At 41.2% G+C, this 17,650-nt stretch overlaps 1 protein-coding gene across 1 annotated transcript; it reads left to right on the top strand.

The window, feature by feature from the left end:
- Positions 1-5,725: 5,725 nt before the first annotated feature.
- Positions 5,726-10,230, top strand: LOC311252987 (sodium/myo-inositol cotransporter-like; the record flags this gene model as incomplete). Its single annotated transcript, XM_084346649.1, has 5 exons — positions 5,726-6,239; positions 6,362-6,557; positions 8,769-8,896; positions 8,987-9,969; positions 10,072-10,230. The coding sequence occupies exons 1-5, from the start codon at positions 5,741-5,743 to the stop codon at positions 10,228-10,230; spliced, it is 1,965 nt and encodes a 654-aa protein (XP_084202775.1). The 5' UTR covers positions 5,726-5,740.
- Between the last annotated feature and the right edge of the window lie 7,420 nt (positions 10,231-17,650).

The following is a 17,650-nucleotide window of genomic DNA, read 5'->3' as shown; positions in this document are numbered from 1 at the left end:
CCAATATCAGGATTCTTTTTTAAAACTAGCTGATGTAGCTATGTGGGGTGGCTAGCACAGCACACATTAGACAGCACAACTGCTGTGCTCATGAATCATGTTGATCATCAGTGCTAATGCCAAACATGATTGGCTGGAAAGAGGTCACATGACACAAAGGATCCATGTTTTTCTATTCTGATCATGTCAGCAAAGAAAGTGAAATGAGACAGTGTATGTAAGCGTCACAAAACAGTCAAATTATCGTACATTATGGCAATTAGCTTAATTTACAGCATAAAGACTGTAAACAACTGGCATGGCTCCGTCTGAATGTAGCAAAATCCTCCTACCAACACCACTAATGCCTGGATTACACGAATACGATATATTCCTAAACGCACATTTTTCTGTCCAGTTGGGCCTCTATACAGAGATATTTTTAAACGGAAAAAAAGCGGAGGAATAAAAAAATATCCGATTGAGTGGATCTGTGTAGCGATGCTAAACGGAGCTGGTGTTGACGCGATGACGTCAAGCACCTAGCAACAAGCCGTTCGCACATGCGCATTGAAGCAAAACAGTTGTCAACAACAATGGCCGACATGTACCGGGCTATCTATGTGTGCTTTGCACTTTTAGGTCTCATCTCAGCTCTACACATGAACGTAATGTTGTTGCAACAACTCCACTTCATCGTCGGTCCACACAAAAGATTCTATTTTCGTTTTCTTCGCCATAACTTCTTACCCTAACTGCCGCCGTTTGACTGCTTCTTCTGGACCCTTTGACTGCGCATGCTCATAACGTTCTTCTTCTGTGGTATTTTACATTTGCATTGCAGCCTTCAGAGGCGATCGTTTTCGTTTTGCCTCTTCGTATGGACAGAGATACTTCTGTGGTGTTTTTTTTTAAAACGAGGACAAAATTATCAGCTTAAAAAAATATCCATATACGTGTAGTCCAGGCCTAAAACTGTCCTGTAGTCACCTCATGTGAACTGTTGGCTACACTGCCCCCACGACTTCTGGTGCTACTGCTGCGGTGCGACCGCCTCCGAAGCTTTCAGAAAACATGCACAAATATGAATGAAATGAACGCAGAGTACGGTCAGAGGGCTATGTCTGTATCCACATATGTATCAAATGTTAAGCATACATGAGCCCTTACTAGTCAATTTTCTTTCGATCAGCCTCGTACAGCCATCAGAAGAACTGCAGCTAAAAACATACATTTCTGATTTCTGATCACCATTTGACACCTGCTGTACTGAGAACCCAACAGCATAACTACTAATGGAGTTCTTTTTAAATGATGATGTGTTTACATGGTAATTCCTCAGGAAAAAAGGGCTTTATCAAACTTCCTCCTATGGTGAGGGAGGGCTGCCACTCTTTCTCAAGACGAGTTTGTTCTGCAGGTCATGAAGAGGTTGGTTTCATAGGGAAAAGACACATCAGTGCATATCTTCTATAGGCAGTTCAACACATGTCATCATCTGGAAGAGATGATGAGTGGATTTTATTCTATCCATGCTGATGAAAGTCAGATGAAGTCGTGTAGTCCACAAAACATTTCTGGAGCTTCACAGTTAAACAGAGTTGCAGCATTCTGCTGAACAACTGAAGTAGCTGGAGACTTGATTTAAAATGTAAAAAACCACCAGCTGGCACTTCACTCAATGCTGGCAAGTTCAGTTAGCCCACAAGGAGTGGTGGAATAGCTGAGATTTGACAATGTCAATTTTATTGAGACTAATCTTCTATCTTTTCTTCATCATATCAGTTGAAAGGTAATATTACTATTAACACCAGCCAAGAGGGTGAAAAGGCAGGGGCCCAAGACCCTTTTGGGGTCTGTTTGTGGATGTGCCTGGCTACAATCATTTTTTGTGCGTTAAAGTTGTGTTGAAATATTTCAGTTAAGTCTACAAGTCTAGAAAATAACCTATATTATCAAAATGGAATGATAATATAATACCATATTAATAATCAGTTACCAGTTTGGTTATTGCATTGTATTACATTAAGTATGCATAAAAAGACAATTTCTTAATTCAAAATATATGATATCCATTAAGTGAGATTTATGGCCCTGTTATTCTCTATATTTTGCTTAATATACTCATTTGAATGGATGCAGTCTGCAGCTGTATCCTCTGCACAGGAAGACAGCTCGTTAGACTGAGGACACAGCAGCACGTTCACCTGCACACCATCCTCATCATCCTCATCATCCTCACCATCAGAGCGCGAGCGGCGCGTCTCCCCTCCAGCAGGTGACGGTGCAGCCGGTGTGGGCGGAGGCTCGCGCTGCCGTGAATAGGCTGAGGATCGTGCACACATCACCAGTGTGCAGGTCTGAAGCTTGAAGCGTCAGACAGACAACTTTCCTCTGCAGGGACAGAGACTCGGCGGGACAGAGCCGCTCCGCAGGTAAGAAGCTGTCATTGACTGCATGTGTGACGAGCTACAGGGAGAGAGAGGAGACACTCTGGTTCAGTCATTCTCCAGTGCGGGCGACAGGTCTGCACTCAGAGTGTTACTAAGGGTCGGAGAAACTGTTGAGATGTATGTAAGTGTGTGGTTCTACAGAACATTCGACCTCCTGAACGTTATTTGGAAATTGTAGCAATATAGAAAAGAAAATGAAGGTCAGCGGACAGCACACTGCTTCACAGTAACTGACAGCAACATCTGAGGAGGCGCTGTGGAAACTGGTCCCTGCTTAACAGCACAACATACAGCCATCCCTGGAAGAATATTTACGATTATTATGGGGAGATACAAGAAGGCGGTTCATTTGAAACCAATACTGAAATGAAGAAGTGAAATTAAACCAAGTAGAGTGTGGCCTCCTGTGATTCCAACACACCTCCTCAAACTTCAACCTGAGCAGAGCGCTCACCAGCTAGAAAAGATGGGAACGCCTGCGTAGAGTGCAGGAGCTGTATGGAGGCAATAATAATCATATTTTGAGCTTGTGAAGTTGTCACAATAATTTCACAGGCTGCAGTTGTTATCATCTTTTGTGTGTATTTGAAGAAAATAGTATTAAGTGAGTAATTAAAGTAGCACTCTGTAGTTCAAGCGCTTGCTCATGGAGGAAATGTTGGGTGTCTGTTAATAAATTTATCAAGGAGTATGGTCTAGACCTGCTCAGTACCTTAAAAATGCCCACTTAAGCTATAGAGCTCAAGCATATACACTGTAAAATCTGACAGTGTGATCTTGAAAATTTAAAACTTGAGGAAAGCTATTACCTCAAAATAACAAAGTAAAGTAGACTGATAATTTCAAGTTGTTAAAACTTTTAATAGTCAACCTTACTTGGCAATTCTGAGGTAATCAGTTTCCTGACTATTTTAACGTAAAGTCAACTTTTAAAATGTACAATGTAGGTGACACGTGCTTCGACAAAAACTCCACAGCCCATGCTTCCTCTTTTCAACCGCTTCCTGTGAAACTTTCTTTAAATATAAGATAAAAATGGTGACAAAATACTTTGAATGTCCTACTGGTTATGGCCCAATAGTACGACCTACACAATGTGAAGAGTAAAAGGAACTAAATAAATCCATTCTCTCTAGCGCCTGCAAAACTGCAAAAAAATTGACCAATAGCAGCCACTCTCTCTCTCGGACCCTCCATCCAATCCCCTCGCTCACTCCCCTGCTCCTGGTCACGCCTCGTCTTGTCCCTTGTTATCCCAGTACCAGAGCTAACTTAGCTGTTGATAAATAGTAACTTATTACGTAGCTTTAACGTAACGTAGCTGTAACATGCTAATGACGTTACGCTAGCTTGGCTGTGGAGCTTAGCTGTGGACATTGTAATGACTTACAAGATTTACGTTAGTTTCAACGTGCATTGAAATAACTTTACTTGTGAATCCGACATTGTTAGTCCGCATTCAAAGCTGGCTCCGTATTTGGTTTCTGCCGGCTTGTTGCTCTTGTTGCTTGTTGCGGGAGGGGGTGTGTCGCGGGAGGCTCCGAAAGGGAGAGTGATACGAGCTCGGAGGGGAGGGATTAAGGAGCACAGAGGGGAGGGGTGTGTGTGTGGGGGGGATGCTTTTTTCAAATCTTTATTAGAACGTAGACCATAGCTTTAACTTTTCCTATCACTCAACACTCTGATAAACAGTAAATCCATCAGTTTCAGTTCCCCATGTCGCTATTTTCCAGGCTACTGTAGCAGTCATATTTCCTTTATGGACCTTTAGTGCCCTTATTGGACTGTTTGACTTTGCAGTGGCACTGTGCTGATTTGCTAGTCAGCTAATGCATAAAAGTTTTACAAATTCACAACTTCAGATACCTGCATGCATTTTTTTCACATGCACACAAAAAGTGATGTGTTAGGGCTAACTCTTAAGTGTGCCTTCTGTAAATTGCCCGGATGCTGCCCTACCCTTGCAGTTTATCACATTATTAATTACCATTTAGAAAATCATTTTTTAACATTTATGAATTGATTCTGAATCATAGGAGATAGGAATCAAATTCTTATATGAGTCATTTTTTTTAACCAACCGCTTACACTGCCATTAGAGTGAAAAGAGTCATTATTGAGTGGAGTAGCCCTTTTATTTTGTAATACCCTGATATAATAGTCACTGCAAAAAAAAAAAAAAGCCCTCAAGAAGTTGGTGGGCCTTGAACTTACTATTTTTAAATCAATATTGACTGTGATGCAAGTAGTATCACAAAACCGGGAATCACAGACCAATGTATGCTGGTGTGGATATGTCACTGATGCTGTCCCCAAGTGCAAAACTGCTAAAACAGACTGAATGAAGCTGTGTGGAGAGATTCAGATTTTCCAAAGACAGTCAACCTCAGGTGTCCTCCACAGACCAGAGCACTCTGCTGGTCAACACACATGAGCAACACAAACAGCAGCCCTGATGCAGGGCCCTCATACTACAGTCCAGTATCAAGGCTACTCATAGGATTGCTGACAGAGAAGATAAAGAAGATGAAGAATCTATTAACGTCATCTTAATGTTTTAAATTGCTTGCCAAAGAAGCAGTGACCCTGCTCTATAGTTTATAGAGGCTTTGGAAATTGTAGGCTAATGTCTTAAACTTTATTACACAATGTTTTGCATTGCTTTCAAAAGATTAACTTTGTTTGTTTCTTGCAGGATCCTGATGACCTTTGTCTTTTCTGGCTCCCTCATTCAAAATGTAGAGACAATGCACAGCTTTTTACTAAGCAAGGATCTGCATTGATTCCTTAAGCTGAGTTTACCAACAAAGGATGCAAAACTTGAATGTCTACTGAGAATATTTTCTTAGAATCAGATGCCACAGAACAAAGAACTTTTACCTCAGATTTACCCTTATATCGTCTTTTTACTTTCTTTTTAACATTGCATAGATGACTGTATATTATGATTTTTGTTTTTGAATAGCACTAACAGGTCAGTCACCCTCAGATCAGATTAAAACTGGAATCTGTGGACTTGAATTAGTGTAAAATTTCAGTGTTGCAGTGTCTTACCATTTTACACACATTTTACGTCGAGGCTAATAACTACATATAAAGTGTAAGGACATAGCACCTGGACACTGCAGTACCTGTCTTAAGAAAAAGAGTTACAAAAGTCCTCAAACATGGCCACCACCGCCACCATGGAAGTGGCAGACATCACCATTGTGGCAATTTACTTCATCCTGGTGCTAGTGATCGGCTTCCTTGCCATGTGGAAAGCCAATCGGAGCACAGTGAGCGGCTACTTTCTTGCTGGTCGCTCCATGAACTGGGCGGCTGTAGGAGCCTCTCTGTTCGTCAGCAACATAGGAAGTGAACATTTCATTGGATTAGCTGGATCAGGTGCTGCTAGTGGCTTAAGTGTGGCTGCATGGGAATTAAATGCATTATTGTTGCTCCAGTTGTTAGGCTGGATTTTTATTCCTGTGTATATTCAGTCTGGTGTCTACACCATGCCAGAGTACCTGTCCAAGCGGTACGGTGGGAGGCGACTGAAGGTGTATTTTGCTGCGTTGTCTCTCGTCCTGTATATTTTCACCAAGTTGTCCGTGGACCTCTATGCTGGAGCCTTGTTCATTCAGGAGTCCCTTGGTTGGAACCTCTATCTGTCAGTCATCCTCCTCATTGCCATGACGGCTTTGCTGACAGTTACTGGAGGTCTGGTCGCAGTCATCTACACTGATACGGTCCAGGCATTTCTCATGATTACCGGAGCCCTCTGCCTTACAGGCATCAGCCTCTTTAAAGTGGGAGGACTTGAAGGTCTTTATCTATGTCCTTTGTGTTTTGAAGTTGAACCATTTATACCATGTGATTAATGAACCTGGAATTGGATCTACATATTATACCATATGCTAAACCATGTCTTGCCATGTCATTTTAAGGTGTTTGGACCAAGTACATGCAGGCTACTCCAAACATCACTGCCATCTTGCTGTCGTCGCCCAACCTGACATATTCTGAATCCTGCCACCACCACCTAAACCCAAAGCCAGATTCTCTGAAGATACTTCGAGGTCCAAGGGATCCAGACCTGCCTTGGCCCGGTTTCTTACTGGGCCAGACTCCTGCCTCTATCTGGTACTTTTCAAAGTCTTTCATGGAGACTGACCTACTGACTGGTTCAGTTCCATGTAAGCATTCTTCTTGAGCCAGTGCCAGACAGGTACAAACGAATGGTGAAAATACATTGATTAGATTGCCGTTTTCTGAGGACATCCATGCTCCCTTGAAGAGCATGGGCACTTGGTTTTGGATATTTCATAAGTTTTCTTGTAGGTATACCCTTGAGACAAACACTGCAACTTGTAGAGGCCATTAGCAAGGACTTTCAGTTGTGGTTATTATGTTTGAGATGGTGAAAGAGCTATCACCCATGTAATATCCTGTGTAAATGTATATAATCCATCTGAGACTGTTTCATTTAACAGGAATTGAGCCTTGATTTGTGCAGCTAAGCCACTAGCCTGTTTAAAGCTATGGTCTACGATTTGAAAGATTTGTTATTATTAATAACATCATTTAGATGGTGGTTATGACCCAATAGTACCACCCACACAATGTGAAGAGTAAAAGGAACCAAAAAAATCCATTCTCTCTAGTGTCTGTAAAACTGAAAAGAAATTGACCAATAGGAACCATCCGGCCCGGATGGCTCCTATTGGATCAATTTTCCGATCCAATCCTCGCTCACTCTCCTGCTCCTGCTCACGTCTGGTCCCGACCCACTTCCGCATTTGAAACTACAAGCGGACAAGAGGTTTGTTTTGCCCTGAGCAGTTCAGCTGCCTCTGCTCGCCCCACCGACAAAGAGTCAAAGAAAGAGTCTGTCACTGAAAACACACAAACCGGAGATGTGACACAGAGGGCTCAAACCGAGTAAACATCGGGTCATCGTTTGAACGGTGGCGAAAGGTCCGTGAAGATATGGACCCGGTGCTGATACAGCGGAGTTTCTGTTGAGCAGGTAACCTTCGTCTCTATTGTGGATGTTGTGACACAGATAAGTTTCATGCCGATGCTGCTTATGACTGTGAAAGCTGCCGTTAGTTTGTTTCTGTTATTAGACGGTGTCTGTCTCTGCAGTGTTGTCAACACTTGTTTACTTGTTCGACGGAGACGTTAGCCTCTATGCTAGCATTGTAAGCTAACAACAAGCTAACATTGCTGACATATTTACACCAAATCAGCCTATTTATTTGCTCGTGGCAGCAAGTAAGATGAATGAAGGGATGGATGAAATCCCATCGCGAAGCGGAGGGGTTTCGGATTTATTTCCGGATTTTTATCTTATTTGTCCGGATTTATTTCTCCATAACAACCTCTCGCCCGGTCACTGCTCAGCTGTTTTGCTAACCCTCCTCCCGGTCTTGTCCGTTTGTTTTCAATGAAGCCTTTGCTAAATCAATATGATGGATTATCATAAACGCGTTACGATGTGTGTATTTGTGTGTCTTATCTGTCATAAACAAGAGATTACGGTTTACGGACACGTTTGTGTCGCAGTCTGTGTGAGTCTCGGAGCAGCTGTGTGTGTCCTAGCTGCTGTCTGGTGCTACTCAGACAGCAGCTGGGACACACACAGCTGCTCCGAAACTCAAACAGGTTTGTTTTTCAGCCACAATGTGGAAGCGATCGTTGTGATGAAAGCTGACGGCAGCATCTGTTAGTCTCTTGGCCCTCAGTAACTTTTAGAAGTGGCTAACTTAGCTGTTGTAGCTGATTACGTAGCTGTAAGGTAACGTAGCTGTAGCATACTAATGACGTTACGCTAGCTTGGCTGTGGAGCTTAGCTGTGGACATTGTAATGACTTACAAGATTTACGTTAGTTTCAACGTGCATTGTAATAACTTTATCTGTGAATCCGACATCGTTACTCCGCATTCAAAGCTGGGCTGTATTTGGTTTCTGCCGGCTTGTTGTTCTTGGTGCTTGTTGTGGGACGTACAAAGTTCGTTGAAGAGAAAAAAAAAAAAAGCTTGTAGCCGGAGGGGGTGTGTCGCGGGACTCCGAGGGGAGAGCGATACAAGCTCGGAGGGGAGGGGTTAAGGAGCACAGAGGGGAGGGGTGTGTGTGTGGGGGGGGATGCTTTTTTCAAACCTTTCTCAGATCGTAGACCAGAGCTTTAATTATATCCCTAATGTAATGATATACCTGATGCCTGCCCAAAAAACTAGTCTTTGGACTCATTACAAACAGCACATGTAATTGGGAAAGAACCACGGTCCTTACTATATTGCTACAGTATAAAACTAATTGTTTACTTTAAGTGTCCCCACTGTGTGTTCCAGGTACTGGTGTGCAGATCAAGTGATTGTACAGCGGGTTCTGGCAGCGAAGAATATTGCCCATGCCAAAGGTTCTACTCTCATGGCTGGCATTTTGAAAATCCTCCCCATGTTCATCATTGTCATCCCAGGTAGAGCCAACATTTGCTGTTTGATTGACTGATTGTTTGAAAATCCTAACTTTGGCATCATAACATGACTTGTTATCATCATGATTCTAGGGATGATTTCCAGGATCCTCTTTGCTGATGAGTTGGCGTGTATCAGCCCAGAACACTGCATGGAGGTGTGCGGTTCTGCAGCTGGCTGTAGCAACGTGGCTTACCCACGGCTCGTCATGTCAGTGATGCCCATTGGTCTTCGTGGTCTTATGATGGCTGTTATGATCGCAGCTCTAATGAGTGACTTGGACTCCATCTTCAACTCAGCAAGCACCATATTCACTTTGGATATTTACAAGATGATTCGAAAGCAGGTGTCGTCCAGGGAGCTGGTGATTGTCGGCAGGTTGTTTGTGGTTTTCATGGTTATCATCAGCATTGCCTGGGTGCCAGTCATCATCGAGATGCAGGGAGGCCAGATGTTTTATTACATCCAAGAAGTATCAGATTACCTGACTCCCCCCATAGCTGCTCTCTTCTTGCTTGGCGTCCTGTGGCATCGCTGCAATGAGACAGGTGCCTTTTGGGCTGGGATGGTAGGGTTTACCCTTGGAACATTGCGTCTTGTTTTGGCATTTGTTTACCGAGAGCCTCACTGCAACCAGCCTGATGAGAGGCCATCTTTCATCAAAGATGTTCATTTCATGTATGTTGCTGTTGTCTTGTTTTGGGTGACAGCTTTGGTGGCAGTAGTTGTGAGTCTCTGCACTCCTCCACCCACAAGAGAACAAATCCGATCCACTACTCTGTGGGGGTTAAACAAGAGAAAGAGGCTAGAACACCAAGAAAAAGAGAAAACTGGAGGAGATGAAAAAGCGTTGAAGCCTCTCCATTCAAACCATTCAATCCTAAACAGTTTGCTTGGTAGAGATGAGTGTCTAGACCACCCAGACAAGCATAATGACATTGAAGCTAATCATGAAAATGCTCAACCAAGCAATGGTCATGCTATCGCCACCAGTGGCATAAAAACCCATGGTCCAAACCAGAATGGTTGCCATTCACCAATTACTGACCTTAAAATAGTACAAGAGGGAGAAGGAGTGAGGGATGGAGAGGAGGAAGAGGAGGGCTGCTTTGGAGGAGGAGGAGGAGTGGACAGTGGGTGGTGTATGAAAGCTTTACTGTGGTTGTGTGGCTTCCAGAATAAGCCATCCAAAGCTCAGGTCATCACAGTCCAGGAACAGGAGAAGGTTATGGATGAGCTTCTCCATGAACCTCAACAAACCAGAATCATCCTGAACATAGGATTGGTGGTTATTAGCTCTGTCTCCATCTTCATCTTTATCTATTTCTCCTTATAGGCAGAGATTTCCTTCAGTTTTCTCTAAAAGTTTTCTCTTTTTCTGTAAAAAGTGTATGCTGAAAAGGAAAACAGCTGTTTTGTACTTTTTTCTCCCATTGTTGTTCCAAAATTGGATCCAGAACCCTAAATAGGTTTTGGAGAACAGCTGCTGTATGCTCAGGGTAAGGCTTAGGAACCGGCCCATAAAGATATAATTTTTTTAATAGAACAAAAAAGTACTTTTTGTATATTCTGAAATATATTTTCTATACTGTGTGGTGATAACCTGGAGGTGATTTGTTATTTTTTAAGAGGGGTGATGGCAGGTGACTCTACCGGCTACAATATGGTATAGAATTGAGCATTTATGGTACAGTTTAGAGGGGGAACGGCAAGGCATCCCCCCTCGCCCAATAACCCTACAAGCAACCTCACTCTTTGAGAAGAGACCTGTAGTGAAGATAGTCTTGAACTACCTTAGGCAGTCTTCTGATAAGTTTCACTGAATCATACGTTCTGAAGAATTAAATTAAGTATTCCTTTTTTATAGGGGAAACGTCTCAACAGTCCACAGAACCCTGCAGCGATATGGCACCCAAAACTGGCTTTATGGTGTTGATTAATTACATACATGTTCACCCCACAACGCCCTTTCTGCTGTGGTTAAACAACTCCTTGATCTATATTAATAATCAGTACAGAAGCTCAGGAGGTAGACTGGGTCGTCCATTAATTAGAGCATCGTGGTTTGATCCCCAGCTGCAGCTTCAAAGTGTCCTTGGGCAAGATACTGAACCCCAAGTTGCTCCTTATGGCTGCTCAATCGATGTGTGTGTGAGTGTTTGAATGGCTGAGCATTGAAATATCATGGGGTGCTTTAGTTTGTGCTGTAATGCTCCTGATGAGCAGGACGGCACCTTGCATGGAAGCCTCTACCATCAGTGTTTGAATGTGTGTGTGAAAGGGTGAATGTGACAAGTGTTGTTAAGCACTTTGAGTGGTCTGTAGACCCTGGATTACAGCTTCAGATTGACTAGCAATGGATCCACTCAAGTACTACTCAAGTAGTAGCTCCTAGGTAAGTACCCAGGAGCTCTGGTACTGGTCCAGTACTTTGCATACTGGAAACTGGCAGCCTGTGATGCTTTATACCAACTAACAACTGGTATGGTTTAAGTCTACATTACTTCTTCATGTCGTCCAGGATTTGTTTTGTTTTTCTTTTACATTTTAGACACCACATTTGAATTTAAGCAATATTTTTACTCAAGATACAATAAGTGCAACTTTTTTACTACTGTGTGTACATGCTCATAGTGCTATACATCTATACAACACCATTGTGCCAACAGAATACTGTGGCTTTACAACACTGTTTGGGTGGAGTTTTCAGGAGAATGGACCATTACTTCATTTTAGCTATTTTTTGTGAAAAAACATAGTATTTTGCCTTTAGCCTACACAACAAAAACATGATGTTGCCTAGTCCTTCATGCTGACTCCTTAGCATACAGTTTCAGTATGATTTTCTCATTGATAAATGTCAGTTGTAAACTTATGAGCTGGATAATACTCTTCACATCAACATCCAAGTGGTAATTATGAACAAGAATTTAGTATTTTCCAAAATCTGATATACTTGGATGAATATACAGTATAAATAATATCCAAGGACATTGATTTACTTCTGTTTTGATAATGCACACCCAGGTGTCGGCATCAGGTGTTAGCACCACAGATCTATCAGGTGTTGGCATCAGGTGTTAGCACCATGGATCTATCAGGTGTTAGCATTAGTGTTAGCACCAAGGATCTATGAAGTGTTAGTACCATGGATCTATCAGGTGTTAGCACCACAGATCTATCAGGTGTTAGCAATGTGGATCGAAATAGTGTTAGCAACATGGATCTAATAAATGTTAGCACTGTGGATCTAATTAGTGTTAGCAACATGGATCTAATAAATGTAAGCACTGTGGATCTAAATAGTTTTAGCAACATGGATCTATTAGTAGACCTGGATGATGGCGTATGCGCCATGTAAGCAATTCTCATTTGACTGAATCTGTGCCATCTTTGGATCTGGTATCTAGTTATATTATTTCAAACCCTCTATTTAAACCATTGAGGTTGCCCTCATTTACAATGATGTGGAGTTACAGATCTATGGTTAGCACAGATAGTGTACAGATATTTTTTGTTTAAATCATAATGCTCATTCAGCTGTGACATATGTTATCCTTTTTTGTACAGCTATGAAAATTTATTCTTGCCCTGATAGGGTTTTCATTGTATTGATTAATTAAATTTTACCGTGACTGTGCCTTATTGTTTTGCGGAGTGTGATACCTTGTTCTTATAACACATGCACATTAAACATATGTGCTAATGCCTAAACAAACATATGTTCTAAGATACACACAAGAGCATGTTGGACAAACAAGCTTTTGTCACGTTTCTTTTTCTACACTTAACAAACTCAAGGTTGTCTTTGACTCAGATGGTGTTCAGTTGTATTAATGCAATAGTGAATTATGGTGTGAATTTGTACAGACTGACATTAAGCCTGATATCAGATGTAAAAGGGAGGAGGGGATCTTTCTTTGTCTCTAGATTGATCCAGTAAAATATAATGACACTATTGTGATGTTTTAACACTGTGTAAAAAAATTTAAGCTTAGAACCCATTCCATGCAAGAGGAACTGATGTAGTCAAGCCAAATACAGTAACTTGGTATATCCCTGATATGTCTAAATGTGGCTATTGTGATTATTTTCTCAGGAGTAAAGAGAGGTGCTGGTTCTGAGTTGTCTTCACACATCTAACACCGTTGTTTTACACAATAAAAATAAGAATGAAAATACCATGATCAGTGTCTCTTCATTTGATGTCCATCCAACCTGATATCTTGCTCACTGCTGAGCACTCTAAGAGGTTTTATAATTTCACTGGAACAATACAGATTACCTGAATTAAAGTTTGATTGGCTGTAAAGTGCTTGTACATTTTCATTGCTTGTTACAAAAAGAAATGGTTTAAGAAGTATTTAGATCTTTTGCTTAAGTAAAGGTAGTGATGCCACATGAAAAAAACGTAATCTTTCTCCCTCTGACTGCAGCACAGCCGTTATCAGAGCCAAACTTGACACCAGGCGACACTTACAAGTCATCTCTTCAGGGTAATGAAAATAACAAACCAAACTGGTTGGTCTGGTCCACTGAAAGGCCTCCAACAAGATATGTACATAAGGGCTATTGAATGTTAACAGTGCAGTCTTCAAAAAACAAACGTTATACATCGTAGGCTTTCTCTGAACTGATGTGCCTGACAGAGAAGGAACAAAAGTACACTGAGTTCTTGTTTATTACCTTGTTATGTTTTTTGTTGGTTGGTTTGTCAGCAGGATTACACAAAAACGGATTTCCACAAAACTTGTATGGAGGATGGGTCTCGACCCAGAATAGACACCATCAACTTTTGGTGCAGATCAGAATTTTTTCTCACTGTCCTCATTTAAAGTCCCTGTGAAACCACAACATAAAAAGGCATATATGTTTCCTGTAAAAACAGTCTGGTAGGGAGGGACTTGTCAAGGATATTCATTTATAGTAGCCAAAAGCGTTAGTGCTGATTATGAATTACACCTCCTACCATTTAGCCACATACCAAAGTAGCCAGGTTTGACTCCTGGCAATCTGGGCCTAATGTAGCTAATAGAACCACTTACGCTAGCTGCCATACAATGTGACCACAGATGTGATCTAAAATGGTTAAAAAATATTTTTTTATTTCAGCTCAACTTTTAATCAACCTGTTATTCTTCCTTAACACAGTGGAGATTATGATTCCATCTGTATTGTTTTGTGGTCCTAGTGGTTGGTTGTTGCAGATCTGGTGAGCTTAAATTATGGTTACGATTGAGTGCCAATCTAGTTTATTATAATGACAGCTAGTATTAGTAAGAAGGCCATCCATTAGGTGGTCTATCCCTTCCCAACAAGAGTACCACTGACATAATTCCTTCTATTAAACCTATACTAAATAACACACTCTTTGTTCCCAACTGAAATATCTCAACAGCAATTGGATTGATGCCACAAACTTCTGTGCAAACATTCATGTTCTCCAGAGGATGAATCCACATCTTTTTCTCCAGCACCTCCAGAAAGATAACCTTTTCACTTATTTCACTTCATTGGTGTATCTTTAATATTGTAGAACTGATAGTTCCTAATACGATTGACTGTTACTAATTTAGATGGAGTGCACACTTTTTAAGAGGTGATCAAATCAAGAAAATTGGTCAGATCATTGTTTGCCTCGTTAAGCCCCAGTCATTCATCTTGTTTGTGCTTGTCTGAGTGGACAACTGCCTGACCGTTCTCCTGCAGGGTGTCACTGTAGCCTCTGACAGTGCTTGGGAATGAAGACCCTGCTGTGGTGGGACTGTTCAAGAGGAGCTCGCTGACTGCTGTGTGAAAAGCTGGTGGAATACCATAGAGAATTTTTCATCTCTCAACACCAAAACCAGCGATACTGGATTTTGGATGTCCATGAGCAGCAGCCATGGCAGCCTGCAGAGGAATGTAAACAGCTATTGAGATAAAAGATGCAAATTTTCTGAGAACACGTACACACCCACTTTCTTGACTGCAGCTGTGACAGTTATCCAGAGCTTCTCTAACACCACTTTCACACTGGAAAAAACCCCACAAACATTAACATCTGGCTTTGATCTTTAATGTGAAGGTGTATAATCAGCATTCACTCGTCTGTGATGAAAACAAACACGCTAACATATGAACATCCTAACATACGCCCCTTATCAGGCACGATGCTATTACATGAATCGAAGTAAAGGCTGTTGTCTTGATTATATTTTTCCATTCATTTCCTCTTTGAGTTAGAAAAGCTTTAGTAAAATTCAGTAAGTAAAGTAAAAGTCCTGATTTAGAGCAGGTGACCTGAAGCAAAGACATAGCCTGAACTAGCAGGTCATGGCATGTGAAAAGATTTCACTCACACTGAGGTATGTGACTCATACTTAATTGAAAGGCACCACATCAAGGAAGTGTTCCCGTTCTCGTACTCGTTCAGTTATGATGACATTAACAACGTCCCCTGCTGCAGTGGAAAGTTACAGACTGAAAGTGGAAAATTACTCGGTAGACTCATCTCAACAAGCTCCCTGACATGAATAACAAGAATTTGTTTTTTTTCTTTGGTGTCTTCAAGATCATAATCCTTCAATAAAGGCTGGTACACAGTTAAACTAATATCAGGAAATGTCACTTTGATTCATAGTATACTGATAATGATCAAACAAGGCTGGAAACTATCAGAATGAATACAGGTGCAAAGGCCGTCAAAGCAGTTTTTGCGTGTGCTGAAATGAGTAATAGTCTAATAATAGTAACCAAATGAGAAATAAGTTAATAAAGGTCAAATACTGTGGTTGGGTGATGTGTGGAGATATGTACATTGTAGCTTAAATGTCTGTTGGAAGTATGTACTATTATTTGAATCTAAAACACACTCAAAAAAGGTTTGATAACCACTCTTCGTGCAGACTGGCTATAGTTCTAAGTACAGATTTAAACAATATGCCGACATCATTAATAACATTAATAAGATGAATTCAATAATTCAAACGTGGTATTTACTGACGTATTTAATGTTGTAGAACAAAACATGAAAATATCTTCAGCCTGTGGTAACCACAGACCTTATTTCAGGCATTTAACCCTAAACCCATTCAACAAACCAAGAGACTTTGAGACGAGAGAACCTGGTGTGAAACAGTACTAACTTAATTCCAGGTTTCACAACTCATTATTACTGCACTCCATTACCTATTAACTAAAGCTTAATACAAGGACCTCAATATAAAACGTTTTATTCTAGAGTTTAACTGTGACAATCCACAATGGAGAATGCTATCGTATTAGCTGTGATGCACTATTCCATCATCTGTAAGCTGCACTGCTCAGTGAGAATCAATTATCATGAGCATTTTTTTATTAATATCCATTTTAAATTTCTGGTGTGACCAGGCACCTAGACTTTCTGTATAAGACATGATGCATAAAATGCTTTTTGATTGATTTATTGTAGAATTTGTGAATATTGTACTGGTTGTCTACAAACAGTATGAAGCTACTTAACCTTAACAGCTATTCAACTATCTCGTATTGTTAGTTTTTCCAAAACCAGTGGCCCATATGTTCATCAGCAAAGAGCAGTGTGACAGGTGAGCTGAATATTAAACTGCTCCTCAACAGCAGTTTATATTCAGTTTGACCAGGCCACTGAATACACATCCTTTGTGTTTGTGTGGGGGTTTGAGGGAGAGAGGGTAAAATTAGCGACCCAGTGTGAACTGACCATTAACCACAGAAATCACAGTGTGTGTGTGTATGTGTGTGTACGCATCTGTGTGTGTTTATGTGGATCAGTTTAAAACCTATGTATGTGCTCCCTGGTAGGTGTGTGGTGTATGACTTTGTGGGTCAAAGTTTAAAACCTCCAACATGTTTGGAATTTGGAATTTTGGTAGATTCTCACCCCCAGCCAACATGGCATGCCAGTTGTTGACACCAAACCTCAACTATAAATGTTGCTTGTGTTGTATTGCATCAAGGAAAACTGTGTGAATGCAAGAGTCAGAGTGAGAGCAATGAGTTCCACGTCAGTGCAGCTATTTAACAGATTAAAAAAGAGATCGAAGTAGCAGAGGCTGAGACACTAGCCGTTTTTATACTGGACAGCAAGCCGCCAATGGTTGTCCTTTTTGCGGCTAGGTCTGCGCATTTAGACAGGCTGCGACATATTGGGGGTCTGTTTTGGTCTGCCAGTATGACGCCTCGGAAGGTACACTTTTTGTCTTTCCTCCGTTTCACAAAGACAAGGCGGCAAATTGCAGCCTTTACCTGGCCACAAATGTGGCACATTTTCTAACTAAAAGGGGCTACTCTGACTTTTACTATTCCCATAATGCATCCAGAAGAATTGAATGCCAGCCTCATTGAAGCCAAGATGTTTCAGAAATTCACATTCCCAGTTTGTAACACAGGCTTTCTAGTATAAATTCAGAGTTGCTATGTCTAAGCTGAGATAACCCTAAACATATTGCCCATTATCAATAGTGTTATAATGCAGGAGATGGGTGGTGACATCTGAAACCAGTGCACACATCTTTGGTTTATGTCACATTCGATTTTTCACCAATTTAAAAAAATACTTAAAAACAGCACCATAAGACATTTAGCATTAGAGGAGAAAGGACTTGTCATGTCAGAAACCCAGCTGTGTCCTAGTTTGACATAGGTATGCACACATCATAAGACAGCCTTTAAACATGTATACACCTGCTGTCGAACACTGCAAGGTACAAGGTAATTTTTTCATCATTATATAACACAGGGTTGCATAACAAAAT

The sequence above is a fragment of the Pagrus pagrus genome (genome assembly GCF_965226575.1).
Source record: "Pagrus pagrus genome assembly, chromosome: 24".
In the NCBI taxonomy this organism is placed as follows: domain Eukaryota; kingdom Metazoa; phylum Chordata; class Actinopteri; order Spariformes; family Sparidae; genus Pagrus; species Pagrus pagrus.
Note: the sequence above shows the minus strand (reverse complement) of the source record. Positions and strands in the feature narration are given on the sequence as shown.